Source organism: Triturus cristatus, chromosome 8 (assembly GCF_964204655.1).
Source record: "Triturus cristatus chromosome 8, aTriCri1.1, whole genome shotgun sequence".
Lineage (NCBI taxonomy): Eukaryota > Metazoa > Chordata > Amphibia > Caudata > Salamandridae > Triturus > Triturus cristatus.
The window spans coordinates 396,030,874-396,049,435 of record NC_140591.1 but is presented as its reverse complement, the minus strand read 5'-3'; the positions used below and the strand labels follow the sequence as shown (position 1 = coordinate 396,049,435).

At 53.2% G+C, this 18,562-nt stretch overlaps 1 protein-coding gene across 1 annotated transcript in view; it reads right to left on the bottom strand.

Annotated features, from left to right (window-relative positions):
- The window catches only part of COG6 (component of oligomeric golgi complex 6), a 472,069-nt gene that overhangs the window by 375,203 nt on the left and 78,304 nt on the right, over window positions 1-18,562 (bottom strand). The window contains exon 3 of the mRNA XM_085621768.1: window positions 6,795-6,866. Within this exon, the coding sequence (XP_085477894.1) occupies window positions 6,795-6,866 (72 nt within the window). The remainder of the gene's footprint in view (window positions 1-6,794; window positions 6,867-18,562) is intronic.

Here is an 18,562-nt window from a genome sequence, read left to right as displayed (position 1 = left end):
GTGGTCACTGACTATGAGATGTTAAGAGCAGTCGATTTGTCCATATTAATCTTGAACCCCGAGGCCAGCGCGAAATTATGTAGTATAATAAAAAAGGGCCCGCAGCGTCTGGACAGGGTCAGTGATGGGAAGTAAAATGTTGTCCGCGTAAAGGCTGATCGTGTGTGTATCTGCCCCAAATTTAATCCCTGTGATGAGGGGGTGGTGTCTAATTCTCCACGCGAGTGGCTCCATATAGAGTGCAAAAAGGAGAGGAGAGAGGGGACACCCCTGCCGAGTGCCTCTACCTATGGTGAATCGTGAGGACGTCTGGTCGTTTACAGGACCGTGGCCTGGGGCGAGCGATAACAGTTTAGAATACGGGTGCGCAACTTGTCCCCAAAGCCAAACCGTTGCAGGACTTGTTCTAAATAAGGCCAGTGAACCCTGTCAAAGGCTTTTTCTGCGTCAATAGCCAATAACATGCATTCCCCCTGCGTGCTAGACGCTTTTTCGATAAGGTGTAGTACTCTCTTCGTGTTGTCACTGGTTTGACGTTGAGAAATAAAGCCTGCTTGGTCCGGCTCCACCAATTGGAGCATGTAAGGAGCTAACCGTGTCACCAGGATGCTCGTATATAATTTAATGTCTATGTTTAAGAGGGAGATCGGCCTATATGCCCTGCAGCTAGTGGTGTCTTTACCGGGATTCGGGATAACTATAATCGAGGCTTCCAACATTTCCTCCGGAATTGCTCCGGTTTGTGCAAATGTATTAAAGAGATCACGCAGCAGGGGGGCCACCTGGTTGCAAAAGGCTTTATCGAAGGCTGCGGAGTAGCCATCTGGGCCAGGTGATTTACAGAGTCGGAGGCGTGAGATAGCCGCGATGACCTCCTCTAACCCAATATCCCTGTCTAGATGGGCAGCCTGAGCAGGGTTCAGAGCAGGTATCTGGGCCGCTTCTAGGTAGTCAAGGCTGTGTAGCATGTCAAGGGAATCACCCGAGTACAGCTTAGCGTAGAAATCTCGAAAGGTTTCTGCGATGGCTACATTATCCGAGGTGAGATCACCTCCAGGCGGTCGGATGGCTTGCACCCCCTGCCGTTGTCTCGCTTCCCTGAGCTTATGAGCTGGGAGCCGGCCGCATCTATCACCTCCGGTGTAGTAGGAGTAGCGGAGGGGGAGGACCGCATATTCGGCTCTGTCCTGGTCAAGTGCCGCAAGCTGCTTCCGCTCCGTGCGAAGTTGGCGCCAGGTTCTGGCTGCCCCGGTGCATCTGTTCTAACTCCGCCACTCTCTTTGTGAGTTCAGCCCGTTTCTGGCTGAGCTCTTTGTTGACGGCAGTGGAAATGGCTATGAATTCTCCCCGTAAGACAGCATTAAGGGCAGTCCATTGTGTCGCTATTGAAGTGTCCGGATTAGCATTAAGGGCTAAGTAATTTGAGATGGTGGATTTGATCTGATCGGTTATGGAAGCCTGGTGTAATAGTGAGTCGCGAAGGCGCCAGTGCCGCAGTGGTAGCTGTGTGCGTGGAAGCAAGAAAGAGGCTATGACTGGAGAATGGTCAGATAAGGATGCGGTGAGGACCTCAAGGTCAGTGGCTAGTGCCTGCAGTGGGGTGGAGCACAAGAAATAATCCAGTCTGGCATAGGTTTTATGGGGTCCTGAGTAATAGGTATATGTTCAGCTGTGGGGGTGGAAGTGTCGCCATAGGTCAACCAGGCCCAAGTCACGAATACGGGCCAAACCAGACTGTGAGAGAGCCCCTACCTGGCTAGTGCGTTGGCAGGAGCGATCGGCAAGATTGTCAAAGACTAGATTCAGGTCTCCCCATGCAGCAGGCACCTTTCTGAGTTAGCCGTCGCTTCAGTGAGTGCGTTATGGAGGAATTTGTCCTGACCCTCATTGGGAGCGTACACCAAGCCTATTATGAGGGACACCCCAGCCACTAGGAATTGGTATGTGAGCAGGCGACCCTTGATCTCGGCATCTTTCTGGAGTACCTTGCCGTGAAAGGAGCGGGAAACAAGTATTGTCACCCCTGCAGACTTGGTGGAGCTGGAGGAGAACAACTGTGTGGGGAAGGCTCGGGATTTCATCCTGTGGTGGTCTTTGTACAACAAGTGGGTCTCCTGTAAGAGACAGATATCGGCGGTCGACTGTTCCAGATAACTAAGGACAGCCCTGCGTTTAACGTGATTATTCAGGGCCCGGACATTGAGGGTCAAAACCTTAAGTGGTCTATATGGCATCTAGTGTACGAAAAAGGGGTGGGCTATAATGAGCGCTGTGTAGGCCATTTAAGTGGGTTGTGCGAGGGGGAGGGGGCTGTGTCGGCCCCTGAGGTGATCCGTGCTGCCAGGTGGAAGAAAAATGTGGACAAGGGGGGACCCACCCAAAAGAATAAAAAGGGGGGGTAAATAAGAATGAAACCTAATAACCCATAGGAAGAAAATCCCCATAACAACATGTCCCCAACGGGGAACAGATCAACAAGTCCAAATAGCAAAAATAGTTTGTCGTCCCATGACAACTGGTCAGTCAACAAAGTAGGGGTCGTCGCGTGATCGAAAGGAGGGCTCGCTCCCCCCGTCGTCCCCCCACAACCAGCAAGGATGCAAGAAGAAGATCCGGTAATTCAGAAGCGTTCATTTGGCGGTGAGTCCTCTCCGGCGAGGGCCTCGGTAAGGGCTGCCTGCTGTCCTCTGGCAATCTCTGATCTGGGTGGCCGCCGGGCGCGCCGCCGTCCACCCTGACGCTGCCATCCCGACTGGGATATTTCGGGTCTTGATGTGGAGCTGCGGTCGTCGTTATCTTCGGTGGGCTCCGCCAGACCCAGTAGGCGGCAGGCTTCCATGAGCGAGCGGATCTGATGGAGTTTCCCATTATGGCGAAAGATGAGGCGAAAAGGGTGTCCCCAGGAGCATGAGATCCCCTGCTGCCGTAGATGTTCCGTGACTGGACGAAACTAACGGCGTCTGTGCAGCGTGATCAGGGATAAGTCCTGGGACAGCACCGGAGAGTGTCCCTGGTATACGATGGGGTGGAGGGACCTTGCTTTAGTGAGTATGGCCTCTTTAGTCTTAAAGTCTTGGACACATACCAGAATGTCCGCTGGTGGTGCATTGGGGGCTCGAGGCGGCCCAACTATGTGTGCCCTATCCAGGACAACATCGGAATTGTGTGTATCCCCCAGCTTGTGTCGGAAGAGGCCCTGAGTGAACGCAAAGAGGTCGCGGGTGTCATCTGAGGGTTTGACCCCGTGGATCCGAATGTTGTGTCTCCGGGATCGATTTCTTAAGTCTTCCATTTGGGTCTGAATGTCAAGGTTTTGATCCTGAAGCCGGATTACCTCCTGCTGTAGCATGGTTAGGTCCGATGTCGTGGCATCACTTCTCTCCCCGAGGGAGGCCACCCTCTCCCCCACGCTGTCGACATCTCGGCGTATTTCCTTGAGCTCCGTAGCAAATTCCGTTTTAACTGATTGAATGTCCTCTCTAAGAGTGAGGAATAGCGATTCAAGGAAGGCTTTTGTAATAGGTTCATCTCCGGTGGACGAGGGACATTGCGCTGCTGCAGCCTCTGAAGTTGTGGCAGCCATGTTAGGGTTGGAGTGCGAGCGGCCAAAGATGTCTTTGAGGGGCTTCACTTTGTTGGTTCTAGCCCTGGATATCCTGTCAGGCGGTTGTTGTTTGGGCTCTGAGCTCAGAGTGTGTGCTCCTGGCAAGAGGGCCAACGCCACCCATCAAGCAAAGGTTCCTCGCCGGTCCCCCCGAGGCCTGAAGGGCCCTCTATCACCAGTTCAGAGGTGGCATCTCGCCCAGGCAGCCACCCCACCAGATGCAGCTCCCTTGTGTAGTGTTTGCGCTCGCCGTGAAATACCTGCTTTACTTCGCCCTGGGAGGTGTAGATCTGTTGTTGGCTGACACCCCTTCGCCCCTGGTGCTAATAGCGTCCCCCGCTTTTAGGGCCCTGCCGCTCCAGGGGCCCAGGGAACACACCTCCTGCCTTCCGCTGTTAGGTCCGGGTCTGAACTGCACCCCGCAGGAGCGCCTCACTGGGCAGATCAGGGAGAGTCGCAGCGCCCCGCGGCGCATGCAGGGCATTACTCAGGGCAGGTGTCCTGTGCCGGCGACAAGGGTAAGTCCGGGGAGCCCCCACAAATCCCCCCAATCGTCCAGATATAGCCCGGTGCCTGCCGTGGGCCCAACCCCACACCCCCAGAGCGACGCGTCACTCAGGCCCAACCCCTGGGCATCTCTTACCCACGGCGGTAACGTTTCTCCTTCACTCCTAGGGGATCGGCCTCCACTGGTCTAGGGGTATCCTCCGTATATCCGGCGTGGGCAGCGCAGTGTGGGCATGGGCCCCCAGGTGGCCCTTACTAGGCCGCGATCCTCCACTTTGGCGCCTTGTGTCTTGCGGCTGCGTTGATTGATGCTCTTAGTGTGACTGTCATTGTTCTGGGAAGGCCGCAGAGAGCGACACTCCCATATTCCACTCTGGGGATTACTAGAGTTTGGACTGCCTGTTTAAAGTCATTAGCGGGTATGAAGGGTTTCAGTCTTCTTAGGGTGTTCATTTGAAAGGTTTCTCCTTTCGTTGCTGCGCTGATATGCTTCTGCATATTTAGCTTATTGTCCAGAGTAATACCTAGCGATTTGGCAGAATCGATCATGAGCGGTTTGCTGTCTAGTGCGGTTAGGTGCTTCATCCATTCCATGACGGTGGTTGTTTGGTTGGGGGGCGCTATTAGGAGGAATTCTGTTTTTAGGGTGCTTAACTTTAGGTGGTTATTTGCCAGCCAGGTCTGCGTTTTTAGGAGCGTAGAGTTGAGGGACTAGATGTCCTCAAGTGAGTGTACCTTGATGAAGAGTTGTGTGTCGTTTGCATACATGTGATACTGGACTTTGCAGAGTTGAGAAGCTCTGTGAGTGGTTCCATGAACAAGTTGAAGAGTGTCGGGAGAGGGAGGAACCTTGGGGTACTCCTCGAGTGATGGGAGTAGGTTTGGATAACGATTGATTGGTCTTGAATCTTTGTGTTCTGTTTTGAAGGAAGGAAGTGAACCAGTTGAGACCCGTTCCTGATAGACCCATTCTATGTTCCAGGAGGTCTAATAGATTGTCGTGTTTGACGGTGTCGAAGGCGGATGATAGGTCCAGTAGGATTAGTAAACAGGCTCTGTTTTGGTCCAGAATTTTTAAGGCATCGTCTATTATGTGGGTCATGGCAGATTCGGTGCTGTGCCCTGATCGAAAGCCAGATTGGAATTTATCGAGCAGGTTGAAGTGATCAATGTGGTGGGTAAGTTACATGTGAATACATTTTTCTAGTAATTTGGCCAGGGTGGGGATGTTGGATATGGGGCGATAGTTATTTAGGTCAGCTGGGTCAGCCGATGGTTTCTTTAAAATGGGGGAACCTGACCAGCTTTGAGGATATCTGGGATGGATCCTTGTAGCAGAGAGGTGTTAATAATCCTGGTCCATATGGGCACTAACGTCGGTATGAAGTCTTTTAGGAGGGATGCTGGGGAGATCAGGAATCTACTTTGGGACGCGAAGCCGCCGCTTATTGCAAGGCCCAAATTAGTCCGTGGGTGATATGATGGAGGTATTGCCCTTCCATATATCTGCTGCTATTACTGGACTGTCCACCTTTCAATTATTAATGAATAGGCGTATGAAGAGCAGCAGGACCCGGCATGTCGGATGGACAGAGTGCTGATGGGCCGGGGAGGGTACAGAGAGGCACTGTATACAAAACTGCGTAGACAACAACTCACTGGCCCCACAGCTCTCACGGTTGCCATAGGGCACACTACCACCACGAAACTTGGTTGGGGTAATAAATTGACACAAATGACTCCCCTTTGGCACGCAGCAGTACTGGGCAATCTAAGTAATTATAGCGGATTCGACAAATGGGATATCATTGGTATATCGCAAGTTGGAGATCTAGTCAAGAAGGATAAAAAAGTGACAATTGCGGACTTACAAAAAGAATATAAACTGTCCATAGGGGAAACATTCCGCTACTTGCAAATACACCATGCCGTATTGGAGGCAATCAGAGAGACGGCTGAGATCCCGGAGGCCACCCCACTCGAAGACAGACTGCTAGCATATCTCATGGAAAATAAAGCTATTTCCCTTACTTACCAGAAAATAATTAACAATTTACCAGACACGTTGCAACAGTTATATACTCGCTGGCAGACTGATGTGGTGGACTTGGAGGAGGAGGATGGGCGTGATGCCCTGTCCTTCCCGCACGAGGTCAACAGGGTGGTCGGGGAGGTGTGGGATTGCCTTAGAACTATTCCCCAAGATATGTTTGCTCAATACGTGGGACGCTACAGACTTCATTTGAATGGACCAAATATGGGCGGCCACTGGCTTTACATTAGCGAAGCTTAATATCGCCCGCAGATGGGGGGTCTCCGAGCCACCAAATATAGTTGAATAGGAACGGGATCTCGATTGGTGCATGTTGGCTGAACGTGCAGCCTACACAAATAGAGGATACCCTAAGAAGTGGGAGAAGGTATGGGGGAACTGGAATACATACCAAGGCAATATTTGCACCTCCCCATCGACGCTAGATCACGGGCCGTCAAGGATAATCCAAAATATAAATACGGAGTGAGGGAGGGTGTTATAGGAAAGGTCTTGTGCTGAATTGTACCATCTATTCAAGATCTATTGTGACGCTTTAATTGCTTGTAATATGTCATCTAAATGGCAATAGAAAGTTTAATAAAATAAATAAATAAACTGGAAAAAATGCTGGATTATATTTATTCCTACCTTCAACCGACTGGTCATGTCCTCACAACAAGTGCTCATCAATTGTACATCTTCATGTATGCTTTCCAGTTCCTGGTGAATGAAGAAGAGGAAGATATTACTACTTATTCGTTTGCACTGAGAACACAACTAGGGTAGATGACCACCTGCAACATTCCTAGACGAGAAAACAATATTACATTAGCCAGTCATTCTGCTGTTTCCTTCATCTAATTACATAACACATTTTTTCCTATACTTCTGTTTGTCTGCCATATGTTCTTTCATTGAATGCATCATGGCATTTCATTTACAGGTCCTTAAAAGTTATTTTTTGGAGACGTCTTTGCCCTTGGACCTTCTCCAATTGTTGCTTGTGTAAAATGGCATTACACTGTACCAGAAGAAGCAACTGCTTCACATTGGCTGTTAGATAAAAGCAAATGGCTGTGTAGTGGATGCTTATACAATACATTTGATGCACTAATCCTCACAATATCCTGTCAAACTTTTGTGCACCAAAAACAATTCTCAATATATTACACCCACAATTAGGGGAGGGGTGGAGGGGGGTGGGGTGTGTGTGTGCGCACGCGTGTGTGTGTGTGTGTGTGTGTGTGTGTGTCTCTGTGTGTGTGTCTGTGTGTGTGTGTGTGTGTGTGTGTCTGTGTGTCTGTGTGTCAGTCAGTCACTGAGAGAGAGACTATGAACTAAGAGCAGCAACTGACCATAAACGAAACATTCCTTTCTCTTTGACATGCATGTTTCCAGTCAATTAAGCCTGACTGGGTAAACAAGTAGAGAATAGCTGGATGGAAGAAGAGAGGAGACACACAAACTTGGAAACACACATGTTGTGATGGAATTCTTCACCTAAGATCCGCCACTCCTGATATAGTGTCCCCTAGCCAACATAATACTATTACAAACAGTGAGACAGCGTTCAGAAAGTCATGTGTGATGCCTAGTCCAAGTGGAAATGGCCATGGGTGTGCTGTATGAAAGCTGGAGAGTGCTTTAGGAATATGTGTGTGCATAGGATCCCTTTACATTTCGGAGTCACACCGGAAGCCTTAAAGGCAGGAAGGTCTGAAGCTCAGTGAATGTGTATGCAAATAGTGTTGTTATCAAAGCACTTATGGACATCACAGGATATGCTTCTTAGCACAGACAGATAACACCAGACATCTAATCAAAGCAGCTCAAAGCTAGAAAACGCAGTGTCTGCAATGTTCTCTTAAAGGCTGGATGGTCATCAGTGCTTCTTAAAAATGAGTGCCGTTTCAACGCAATAGGACACAAAGAAAGCTTTGTCTCCCCTCTTTCTTCACCTTGTAAAAGTGGGAATAATTAATAGTTCTTGATGAGGCAATCTTAGAAAATCTGAAGTGGTGCAGCACATCCTTTATAAAAAGAGGACCTTTGGCATGAAATTCCCAAAGTACCACAAAATGGGTCTTGTATGTGACTTGCTTGTCTACAGTGAGACAGCGTACACCTCTTAGAAACTGTAGATGTGTGGTATAAAGCTCTATAGAAAAAAAAGTTTATTATTATTATTGTTAATAGTAATAATACATTTGACACTTCTATGTTTATATAATCTCAATGAAGCACTTAATGACGACCTTGAATAAGAGATGAGTAATAGCACTTTGACCCCCCCAAATTCCACATCCAGATACTACAAAGGACAAAAGAAGGCAATTAGACAGTACAACCCTAAGGAACAGTTTTATCATTAGAAATAAAGAACATGACCAGAGAGTAAGGAAACTTTAAAGAACAAGACATACTTATGGGTGATTGTGAAAAATCAGACCATGCAGCATCTACAGAAACAACCTGAAAACAATAAAGAGGGTCTGAATCCCAGAACTGACTGGCAAATTACATTTCATCAAGGGTGACACCAGGTGAAATACCCGGATAGATCTTCTGAAGAAAACTCAACCACAAGCATGACCAAATGTATCAACCGAGATTGCTGTCCCTACTAAAGAGGCCATAGCCCAGGCCAGAAAAACAAAGTGACCACATACAGTAACTATGCAATCAAAAAAATGTAATGAATGGATTCCCATAGAGCCGTACAACTGAATCTCATTAGAAGTTGAAGTTGCAGATTTAGCACACCATCCTAGAAGAATGGATTGCAACTGTGCAAAGTCTCAAAACATTTCAGCGAAGTATAGTCCAGCAGCTTAGTCACTAGACTGTTTAGCAGAGCCCACAACTCCACACACCTCTACCAACAAACCAGGTCAGGAGTTGATGATTACCATTTCATTTTTAAAGTACAAACCCAGGGTGACCGCACCAGGCAGTTCACGTCACATCTATCAATAAAGATTTCCCAAACAACAAATACAGGCGGACAGAAATGTCAGAGAGCTTCTAATTTACATTGGTGCCCATGACTGTGACACAGCGATGAAGAAAAAATACCAGAACAGAAGTCACAATATAAAACAGCCCCCTGAAGGACAAGCATTGGCATAGCCAATAGGTCTCGCCTTTGGGACCTTATAAGTATTTAGTTATGCAGCACAATATCATTGGTACAACAACATCAACTGTTGCATGGCTAAACCCTTATAAGATCCCAAAGGCAAGACCTATTGGCTATGCCAATGCTTGTTTTGTTATGGGGGGCATAAATAACAGGAGGGTGAAGGTCAGTCAGTTACTCAGTTAGTGAGAGTGAGTGACAGAGTCAGTCAGTGAGAGAGTCAGTCAGTGAGTGAGTGAGTGAGTCAGTCAGTGAGAGTCAGTCACTGAGTGAGAGAGTCAGTCAGTGAGAGTGAATGAGAGTGAGAGAGTCAGTCAGTTAGTCAGTGAGTGAAAGAGAGGGAGTCAGTGGGATAGTCAGTCAGTGAGAGTGAGTCAGTGAGAGTGAGTCAGTAAGTGAGACTGAGTGAGTCAGTCAGTGAGAGAGAGTGAGAGGGTCAGTGAAAGTCTGTCAGTGAGAGTGAGTCAGTCAGTGAGCGAGAGTGGGAGAGTGTCAGTGAGAGTGAGTCAGTCAGTCAGTGAGAGTGAGTGAGAGAGTGAGAGAGAGAGAGAGAGAGTGGGAGAGTCAGTCAGTCAGTGAGAGAGTGGGAGGGTCAGTCAGTGAGAGAGAGTGGGAGAGTCAGTTAGTGAGAGAGTCAGTCAGTGAGAGTGAGTCAGTCAGTGAGAGTGAGTCACTCAGTGAGAGTGAGTCAGTCAGTGAGAGTGAGTCAGTCAGTGAGAGTGAGTCAGTCAGTCAGTGAGAGTGAGTCAGTCAGTCAGTGAGAGTGAGTCAGTCAGTGAGAGTGAGTCAGTCACTGAGAGTCTGTTAGTGAGAGTGAGTCAGTCAGTCACTGAGAGTCAGTCAGTCAGTGAGAGAGAGTGAGAGAGTCAGTGAGAGAGAGTGATAGAGTCAGTGAGAGAGAGTGAGAGAGTCAGTGAGAGAGAGTGAGAGAGTCAGTGAGAGAGAGTGAGAGAGTCGGTGAGAGAGAGTGAGAGAGTCAGTGAGAGAGAGTGAGAGAGTCAGTGAGAGAGTGAGTGAGTCAGTGAGAGTGAGTAGTCAGTGAGAGTGAGCAGTCAGTGAGAGTGAGTAGTCAGTGAGAGTGAGTAGTCAAGAGAGTGAGTCTGTCAGTGAGAGTGAGTCTGTCAGTGAGAGTGAGTCTGTCAGTGAGAGTGAGTCTGTCAGTGAGAGTTAGTCTGTCAGTCAGTGAGAGAGAGTGGGAGAGTCTGCCAGTGAGGGTGAGTGAGTCAGTCAGTCAATGAGAGAGTGGGAGAGTCTGTCAGTGAGAGTTTGTCAGTTAGTGAGAGTGTGTCAGTGAGAGTGAGTGAGTCAGTGAGAGTGAGTGAGTGAGTCAGTGAGAGTGAGTGAGTCAGTGAGAGTGAGTGAGTCAGTGAGAGGGAGTGAGTCAGTGAGAGGGAGTGAGTCAGTGAGAGGGAGTGAGTCAGTGAGAGGGAGTGAGTCAGTGAGAGGGAGTCAGTCAGTGAGAGGGAGTCAGTCAGTGAGAGGGAGTCAGTCAGTGAGAGGGAGTCAGCCAGTGAGAGTGATTGAGTCAGTCAGTGAGAGAGAGTGAGTCAGTGAGAGAGAGTAAGCGAGTCTGTCAGTGAGAGTGAGTCAGCCAGTGAGAGTCTGTCAGTGAGAGTGAGTCAGTCAGTGAGAGAGTGAGTGTGAGACCGGCCTCACGGCGTAGGCCCTCCCGATCATCCAGCCAACCTGCAACCACCCCAAGACACGGCATCTCCGACTCCGGCCCCCCCAGCCACACAGACCCGAGGGCCGGCCAGAGCCCCCGCCAGACTCGACACCCTACCACGCATCTCCGACCAAGGGAACGGGAACCCCCCGAGCCAGACCAAGAGGCGCCAGCCCAGTCACACCTCGGATCGCCTTCCCCCGGGAGGGCTCGATCGGTCACCAGGCCCCTGTGGCGCAGGCGCCTCGCCTGCCGAGCGTCTGGGGTCCCTCCCAGACCCACCTGAAAAGACCAAAGGAACGAGCGGCAGGAAATCCCGCCGAACCCCCTCAGTCACCAAGGGCCCCTCTCTGCGAGGACTCCGGACTTCAAAGGGCAGGGGGAGTATAATAGGGGGTGCCGGAGGGACGAATGGCAGAGAAGACCTGGAACCATCGGAGCCCTGCTGACGCTGTCGCGGATCCCGAACACCGAACCACCTGGGCCTGCTGAGTGACTCGCGGCCTCCAGCCCTTGAACCATCTGAGCCCTGCTGACGCGGTCGCGGCTCCCGAACTCCGAACCACCTGTTCCTGCTGAGTGACTTGCGGCCCCCGACCATCGAACCACCTGAGCCCTGCTGACGAGGTCGCGGCTTCCGAACTCCGAACTACCTGTGCCTGCTGAGTGACTCGCGGCTCTCCCCTCGAGGAAGAATTGGCAAGAGATAGCCAAGAGAAACAACACCCTCCAGCTCGAGGATTGTGAGCTGTCCGCAGGGTACTTTGCAGAGACCCTACATTCAAAGACTGTCCCGCTACCCCCATTCCCCTACCACCGATTTGTAGTCTCTTGTGCCACTGATGTACTACTTGCAACTTGGATCATAAAGATCCCTTGAAACCTTCGATAAAAGTACCTATCGTCCTACGAAGAAATACGTGTGGTGTCCCTCTGTTCGTAGTGTAAGCTCAGGGTGTGCGCGCCTGGTTCGGCCTACTTGGGAGAGGTGGATCAAAGGGGTGGGCAAGACGTGTATCGAACCCCTCTCCGGCGAACGCCTTTCCAACATTTGGTGGCAGACGACGGGATTCGAGCCGACACCGAAAGAGAGCGTGCAGTGAACGACTGACGCAGTACCAAACAGAGATGGAAGGAGAAACCTCCCTGGGTGCCGCAGGTACCGAAATGAGCTCGACGTTCCGAGAGGATCAATTGGACTATTATACGCATAGAGAATTAAAACAATTTTGCAAAGACCTTGGAATCGCTACCACCGGATTAAGCACAAAGGAAGACTTCCAGAAAGTATTGAAGACCTGGGTCGAGACAGGGGCGTCCCCGACCCAAACAGAAGGAGATTCCGCCCATGAACCACGAAGCATCCCGGTGAGAAACAGCGGGCCAGAGGGGAACCTGTCCCCCGAGGAACTAGCAGACCGAGAGAGAGGCCGCAACCACGAACTTGAACTGGCCAAGCTGAAAATCGAGGGAGAAATAAAACTGGCCGAGAAAAAGTTAGCCGTCGAGCAGTTACGGCTACAAGGGGAACTCGAGGAAAAGAGACGCCAAAGAGAGCACGAAGAAAAGAAACTCCAGCTGGAACATGAACGCAGCCTAAAAGAGATCGAGTTGAGAGCTAAAAGCGAAGAGTCACGACCCTCCGGGAATCTACCATCCGCTTCCACCGTAGAAGCCAAAGTCCACATCCCCAAGGATGTGGTAAAGGAGTATTACAAAAACGACGATATCCAGCAGTGGTTTAAGGCCTACGAAGTCGCCATGACCTCTCACCGAATCCCGCAGAAGGATTGGGGGGCTGGGCTATGGGGCCGGTTTTTAAGCGAAGGAAGAGATACCCTGCTGGATCTGCCCTCCACGGTCATGAACTCCTACAGCCACATGAAAGAAGCCCTCGTGGGCCGATATGGACTCACCCCCGAAATGTACCGGCAACGGTTCCGTGATTGCAAAAAGATACCGGGCACCACATGGGTAGAATACGTGAACTTTTACAGCCGGGCCTTGGACGGGTGGGTCAAGGGCAGCAAGGTCTCCACCTTCGAAGAGCTGTTTGATCTGATAGCCTGGGAACATTTAGCGGCCAATTGCTTTGTAGAACTGCGCCAACATCTCCTGGACAGTAAACTCACCGACCCTCGAAAACTGGCCGCCGAGGCTGACCGTTGGGTGAACACCTGGGCCACCCGAGGCTCCGTGGGGGACTACGGTCGCCACAGTCAAGGACCACCCCGCCAGAGGGGCGGGGGAAACCAAGGCCGACCGAGAGACTTCCAAGGGGGGCCTCCGCACAGCCCTCCCAGCAGCCCACCGGCGGCAGGTCCAGCCCCGTCCCCAGCCAGCACCGGAGCCCCGGGGCGGCTAGGGCCCCGAGCCAGGACCACCTGCTTCCGCTGCCAACAGCCCGGACACTACGCCAATGACCCCCAGTGTCCCCTGTATCAACGACCCGCAACGACCAACCCTCCGGCCCGGCAGATGGCCTCCGTGGCCCTAGGGGAAGAGATAGAGGACTCCGAAGAGTGGGAACCAGCTGCCATGGCCCTGGTCTCCCTTGGGGATCGAGAGATGGTCCCCGGAACACCCTTGCCCGCCAACACGAAGAAGTACCGACAGCAGGTGACCATCAACGGCCACCGAGTCGAGGGCCTCCGCGATACCGGGGCAAGTGTCACCGCGGTCCACCGCAACCTAATCTCGGAAGACCAGATCCTACCCGATGCCCTCTGTCCGGTCATATCCTCCGACAATTCCGAGAGCCTCTGCCAGATGGCTCTGGTGCCTTTCGAGTGGGGAGGAGTCTCCGGAGAATTGAAGGTAGCCGTCCGAACATCACAGCCCGTAGACTGCCTCCTGGGCAACGACCTTGAGAGTTCCCCGTGGGGGCAAGTAGAACGAAGAGCCCATCTCGAGATGATGGGCCTACCCGAATGGGTCTGCGCCACCACGCGCTCCATGACCACGCGAGTGCCTCTCTCCGAGGGCGTTGAGGCCCTCCCACTGAACACTGTCCCCGAGAAACGGGACACCCTACCAGAAACGGATAACCCTCCTCCGGAAGGGGAAGAAGACACTAACCCGGGCGAGGGGTCGGAACCTTCCGCCCCTGAGGCACTGACTGAGCTCGGAGAACTGCCCGAGATGGCCCAGTAGCGCTGTGAGGGAGGTCCCTCCCGTGAAGAGTTCTGCCAAGAACAGGCCACCTGCCCTTCCCTCGTGGGACTCCGACAACAAGCCGAAGCCCAGACCGCCGGTGACCGGTCCGGAACCCACTGGGTATATTGGGACAATGGCCTCCTATACAGTGAACAAAAGTCAGCCGAGCTAGGCGCAGCCCGAGTACTGGTAGTACCCCTGCGCTTCCGAAGCCTCCTCCTGGGCCTGGCCCACGATGTACCCTTGGCAGGACACTTAGGCCAAGACAAAACATATCAGCGATTAGTTACCCACTTCTATTGGCCCAAGATGCGAGCAAATGTAGAGGCCCACTGTAAATCCTGCCTCACGTGCCAGGGCAGTGGGAAGAGTGGCGGAAAGCGCAAGGCTCCATTACAACCCTTTCCCGTTGTGAGGACCCCGTTTGAGCGGGTTGGCATCGACATCGTGGGACCCCTGGATCCGAAGACCGCCCAGGGCCACAGATTTATCCTCGTCCTGGTGGACCATGCCACCCGCTACCCCGAGGCCATTCCCCTCCGCACCGTGACGGCTCCAGTGGTGGGCCGGGCTCTCATGGGGATCTTCTCCCGTGTAGGATTCCCTCGCGAGGTTGGGAGTGATCGCGGCACTAACTTCATATCCCGCTACATGAAGTCCCTGTGGCAGCAGTGCGGAGTAACATATAAGTTCACGACCCCCTACCACCCCCAGGGCAACGGCCTGGTGGAACGCTTTAACAGAACCCTGAAGGGGATGATCCTGGGCCTCGAGGAGCCCCTGCGCCGAAGATGGGACGTCCTCCTCCCTTGCCTCCTGTTCGCGTACCGGGAAGTTCCCCAAAAGTCCCTGGGGTTCAGCCCATTCGAACTACTATACGGACACCCCGTCCGGGGGGCCCTGAGCCTGGTCAAGGAGGGCTGGGAGACAAGCCCCAGGGGGACCCCCCCTGATGTGTTCCGCTACATCCTGGCGCTCCGCAACCAGACCCGGAAGTTCAGAGAACTCGCAGAAGCTAACCTCGAGGCCAGTCAAGAGGAAATGAAGCGCTGGTATGACCAGAACGCAACTCTGGTCGAGTTCCAGCCGGGCCAGCAGGTTTGGGTCATGGCCCCGGTGAAACCCTGCGCCCTACAAGACAAATGGACTGGCCCCTTCAAGGTGATCGAGCGGAAGAGTCAGGTCATGTACCTGATCGATGTGCAGTCCCCGCGGAACCCCCTCCGGGTTCTCCACGTGAACCGTCTCAAGCCCCACTTTGTGAGATCGGAGTTGAGTTTGCTCCTGGCCACCGACGATGGGGCGGAAGAAGACACTGAACCCCTGCCCGACCCCCTGTGCGCTAAAGAAATGGATGGTTCCGTGGAGGGAGTGAAACTGTCGACCACCCTCACCCCCCAACAGTCCGACGACTGTCGCCAGCTGCTCAGACAATTCGCAGACCTCTTCTCCCTAATCCCAAGGGTCACCGACTGGTGTGTCCACGACGTGGACACCGGCGACAGCCCACCTGTGAGACACCGAGCCTACCGGGTGCCTGACCGGGTCCGCACCTGCATCAAGACCGAAGTACAGAAGATGTTGACCCTTGGAGTGATCGAACCCTCCGATAGCCCCTGGGCCAGCCCGGTAGTCCTGGTCCCGAAAGCAGCCGCCCCTGGGGTCGCCCCCGAACTAAGATTCTGTGTGGACTACCGGGGGCTCAATGCGGTCACCCGAGCGGACGCTCATCCTATCCCCCGCGCCGACGAGCTCATCGACCGCCTTGGGGCCGCTCGTTTCCTCAGCACCTTCGACCTGACCTGCGGTTACTGGCAGATTGCGCTCACGGAGGGAGCAAAGGAACGCTCCGCCTTCTCCACCCCCGATGGACACTACCGCTTCATGGTCATGCCGTTCGGGATGAAAAATGCCCCGGCCACCTTCCAGCGGTTGGTAAACAAGGTCTTGGCCGGACTCGAGGAGTTCAGCGCAGCGTACCTTGACGACATAGTCGTATTCAGCTCTCAATGGCACAAGCATCTCCAGCACCTCCGGCAAGTACTACTGGCCCTGCGCCAAGCCGGCCTAACCGTGAAGGCCAGCAAATGTCAGCTCGGGCAAGGCTCCGTGGTCTATCTGGGGCATCAGGTGGGCAGCGGTCAGGTCGCCCCCCTCCAACCAAAGATCGACGCCATCAAGTCCTGGGAGCCCCCCACCACTCAGACGGAAGTCTGGGCCTTCCTGGGCCTCACAGGATACTACCGGAGGTTCATTAAAAACTATAATAGCCTCGCAGGGCCCCTCACGGAGTTGACCTCCAAAAAGCTCCCGAAGAGGGTACAGTGGACCCCCCCGTGCCAGCAAGCGTTCGACGCCTTGAAAACCGCCATATGCACCGCCCCAGTACTCAAGGCCCCCGACTACTCCCAAGAGTTTGTGGTCCAGACCGACGCATCCGAACACGGCATCGGGGCCGTCCTCTCGCAGTACAACAACAAGGGCATAGATCAGCCGATAGCCTTCATCAGCCGAAGGCTGCTGCCTCGAGAACAGCGTTGGAGTACCATAGAACGAGAGACCTTCGCCGTAGTCTGGGCCCTCAAGAAACTACGGCCCTACTTGTTCGAAACCCACTTCCGAGTGCAGACGGACCACCGGCCCTTGCGGTGGCTGATGCAGATGAGGGGAGAGAACCCCAAGCTATTACGATGGTCAATCTCCCTCCAAGGGATGGACTTCACTGTCGAGCATCGCCCCGGGACGGATCATGCCAACGCCGACGGCCTGTCCCGATTCTTCCGCTTCGGCGAGGAGAACCCCCCAGTGGATGGGTAGTTCTCCCCGCCTTTCAGCTGGGGGGGACGCGTGTGAGACCGGCCTCACGGCGTAGGCCCTCCCGATCATCCAGCCAACCTGCAACCACCCCAAGACACGGCATCTCCGACTCCGGCCGCCCCAGCCACACAGACCCGAGGGCCGGCCAGAGCCCCCGCCAGACTCGACACCCTACCACGCATGTCCGACCAAGGGAACGGGAACCCCCCGAGCCAGACCAAGAGGCGCCAGCCCAGTCACACCTCGGATCGCCTTCCCCCGGGAGGGCTCGATCGGCCACCAGGCCCCTGTGGCGCAGGCGCCTCGCCTGCCGAGCGTCTGGGGTCCCTCCCAGACCCACCTGAAAAGACCAAAGGAACGAGCGGCAGGAAATCCCGCCGAACCCCCTCAGTCACCAAGGGCCCCTCTCTGCGAGGACTCCGGACTTCAAAGGGCAGGGGGAGTATAATAGGGGGTGCCAGAGGGACGAATGGCAGAGAAGACCTGGAACCATCGGAGCCCTGCTGACGCTGTCGCGGCTCCCGAACACCGAACCACCTGGGCCTGCTGAGTGACTCGCGGCCTCCAGCCCTTGAACCATCTGAGCCCTGCTGACGCGGTCGCGGCTCCCGAACTCCGAACCACCTGTTCCTGCTGAGTGACTTGCGGCCCCCGACCATCGAACCACCTGAGCCCTGCTGACGAGGTCGCGGCTCCCGAACTCCGAACTACCTGTGCCTGCTGAGTGACTCGCGGCTCTCCCCTCGAGGAAGAATTGGCAAGAGATCGCCAGGAGAAACAACACCCTCCAGCTCGAGGATTGTGAGCTGTCCGCAGGGTACTTTGCAGAGACCCTACATTCAAAGACTGTCCCGCTACCCCCATTCCCCTACCACCGATTTGTAGTCTCTTGTGCCACTGATGTACTACTTGCAACTTGGATCATAAAGATCCCTTGAAACCTTCGATAAAAGTACCTATCGTCCTACGAAGAAATACGTGTGGTGTCCCTCTGTTCGTAGTGTAAGCTCAGGGTGTGCGCGCCTGGTTCGGCCTACTTGGGAGAGGTGGATCAAAGGGGTGGGCAAGACGTGTATCGAACCCCTCTCCAGCGAACGCCTTTCCAACAGTGAGTCAGTCAGCGAGAGTGAGTCAGTGAGAGTGAGACTGAGTCAGTCAGTCAGTCAGTGAGACTGAGTCAGTCAGAGTGAGTCAGTCAGAGTGAGTGAGTCAGTCTGTCAGTGACAGTGAGTGAGTCAGTCAGTGAGTGAGTGGGAGAGTGTCAGTGAGTGAGAGTGAGTTGGAGAGTCTGTCAGTGAGAGAGATTTGAGAGTCAGTTAGTGAGAGAGTGGAAGAGTCAGTCAGTGAGAGTCTGTCAGTGAGAGTCTGTCTGAGCATCTGTCAGTGAGAGTCTGTCAGTGAGAGAGGGAGAGTCAGTGAGAGTCAGTGAGAGTCAGTCAGTCAGTGAGAGTGAGTGAGTGAGTCAGTCAGTGAGAGAGTGGGAGAGTCAGTGTGAGAGTGAGTCAGTGAGAAAGAGAGTCAGTGAGAGAGAGTGAGAGAGTCAGTGAGAGTCTGCCAGAGTGAATGAGTCAGTGAGAGTGAGTGAGTCAGTGAGAGTGAGTAGTCAGTGAGAGTGAGTAGTCAGTGAGAGTGAGTAGT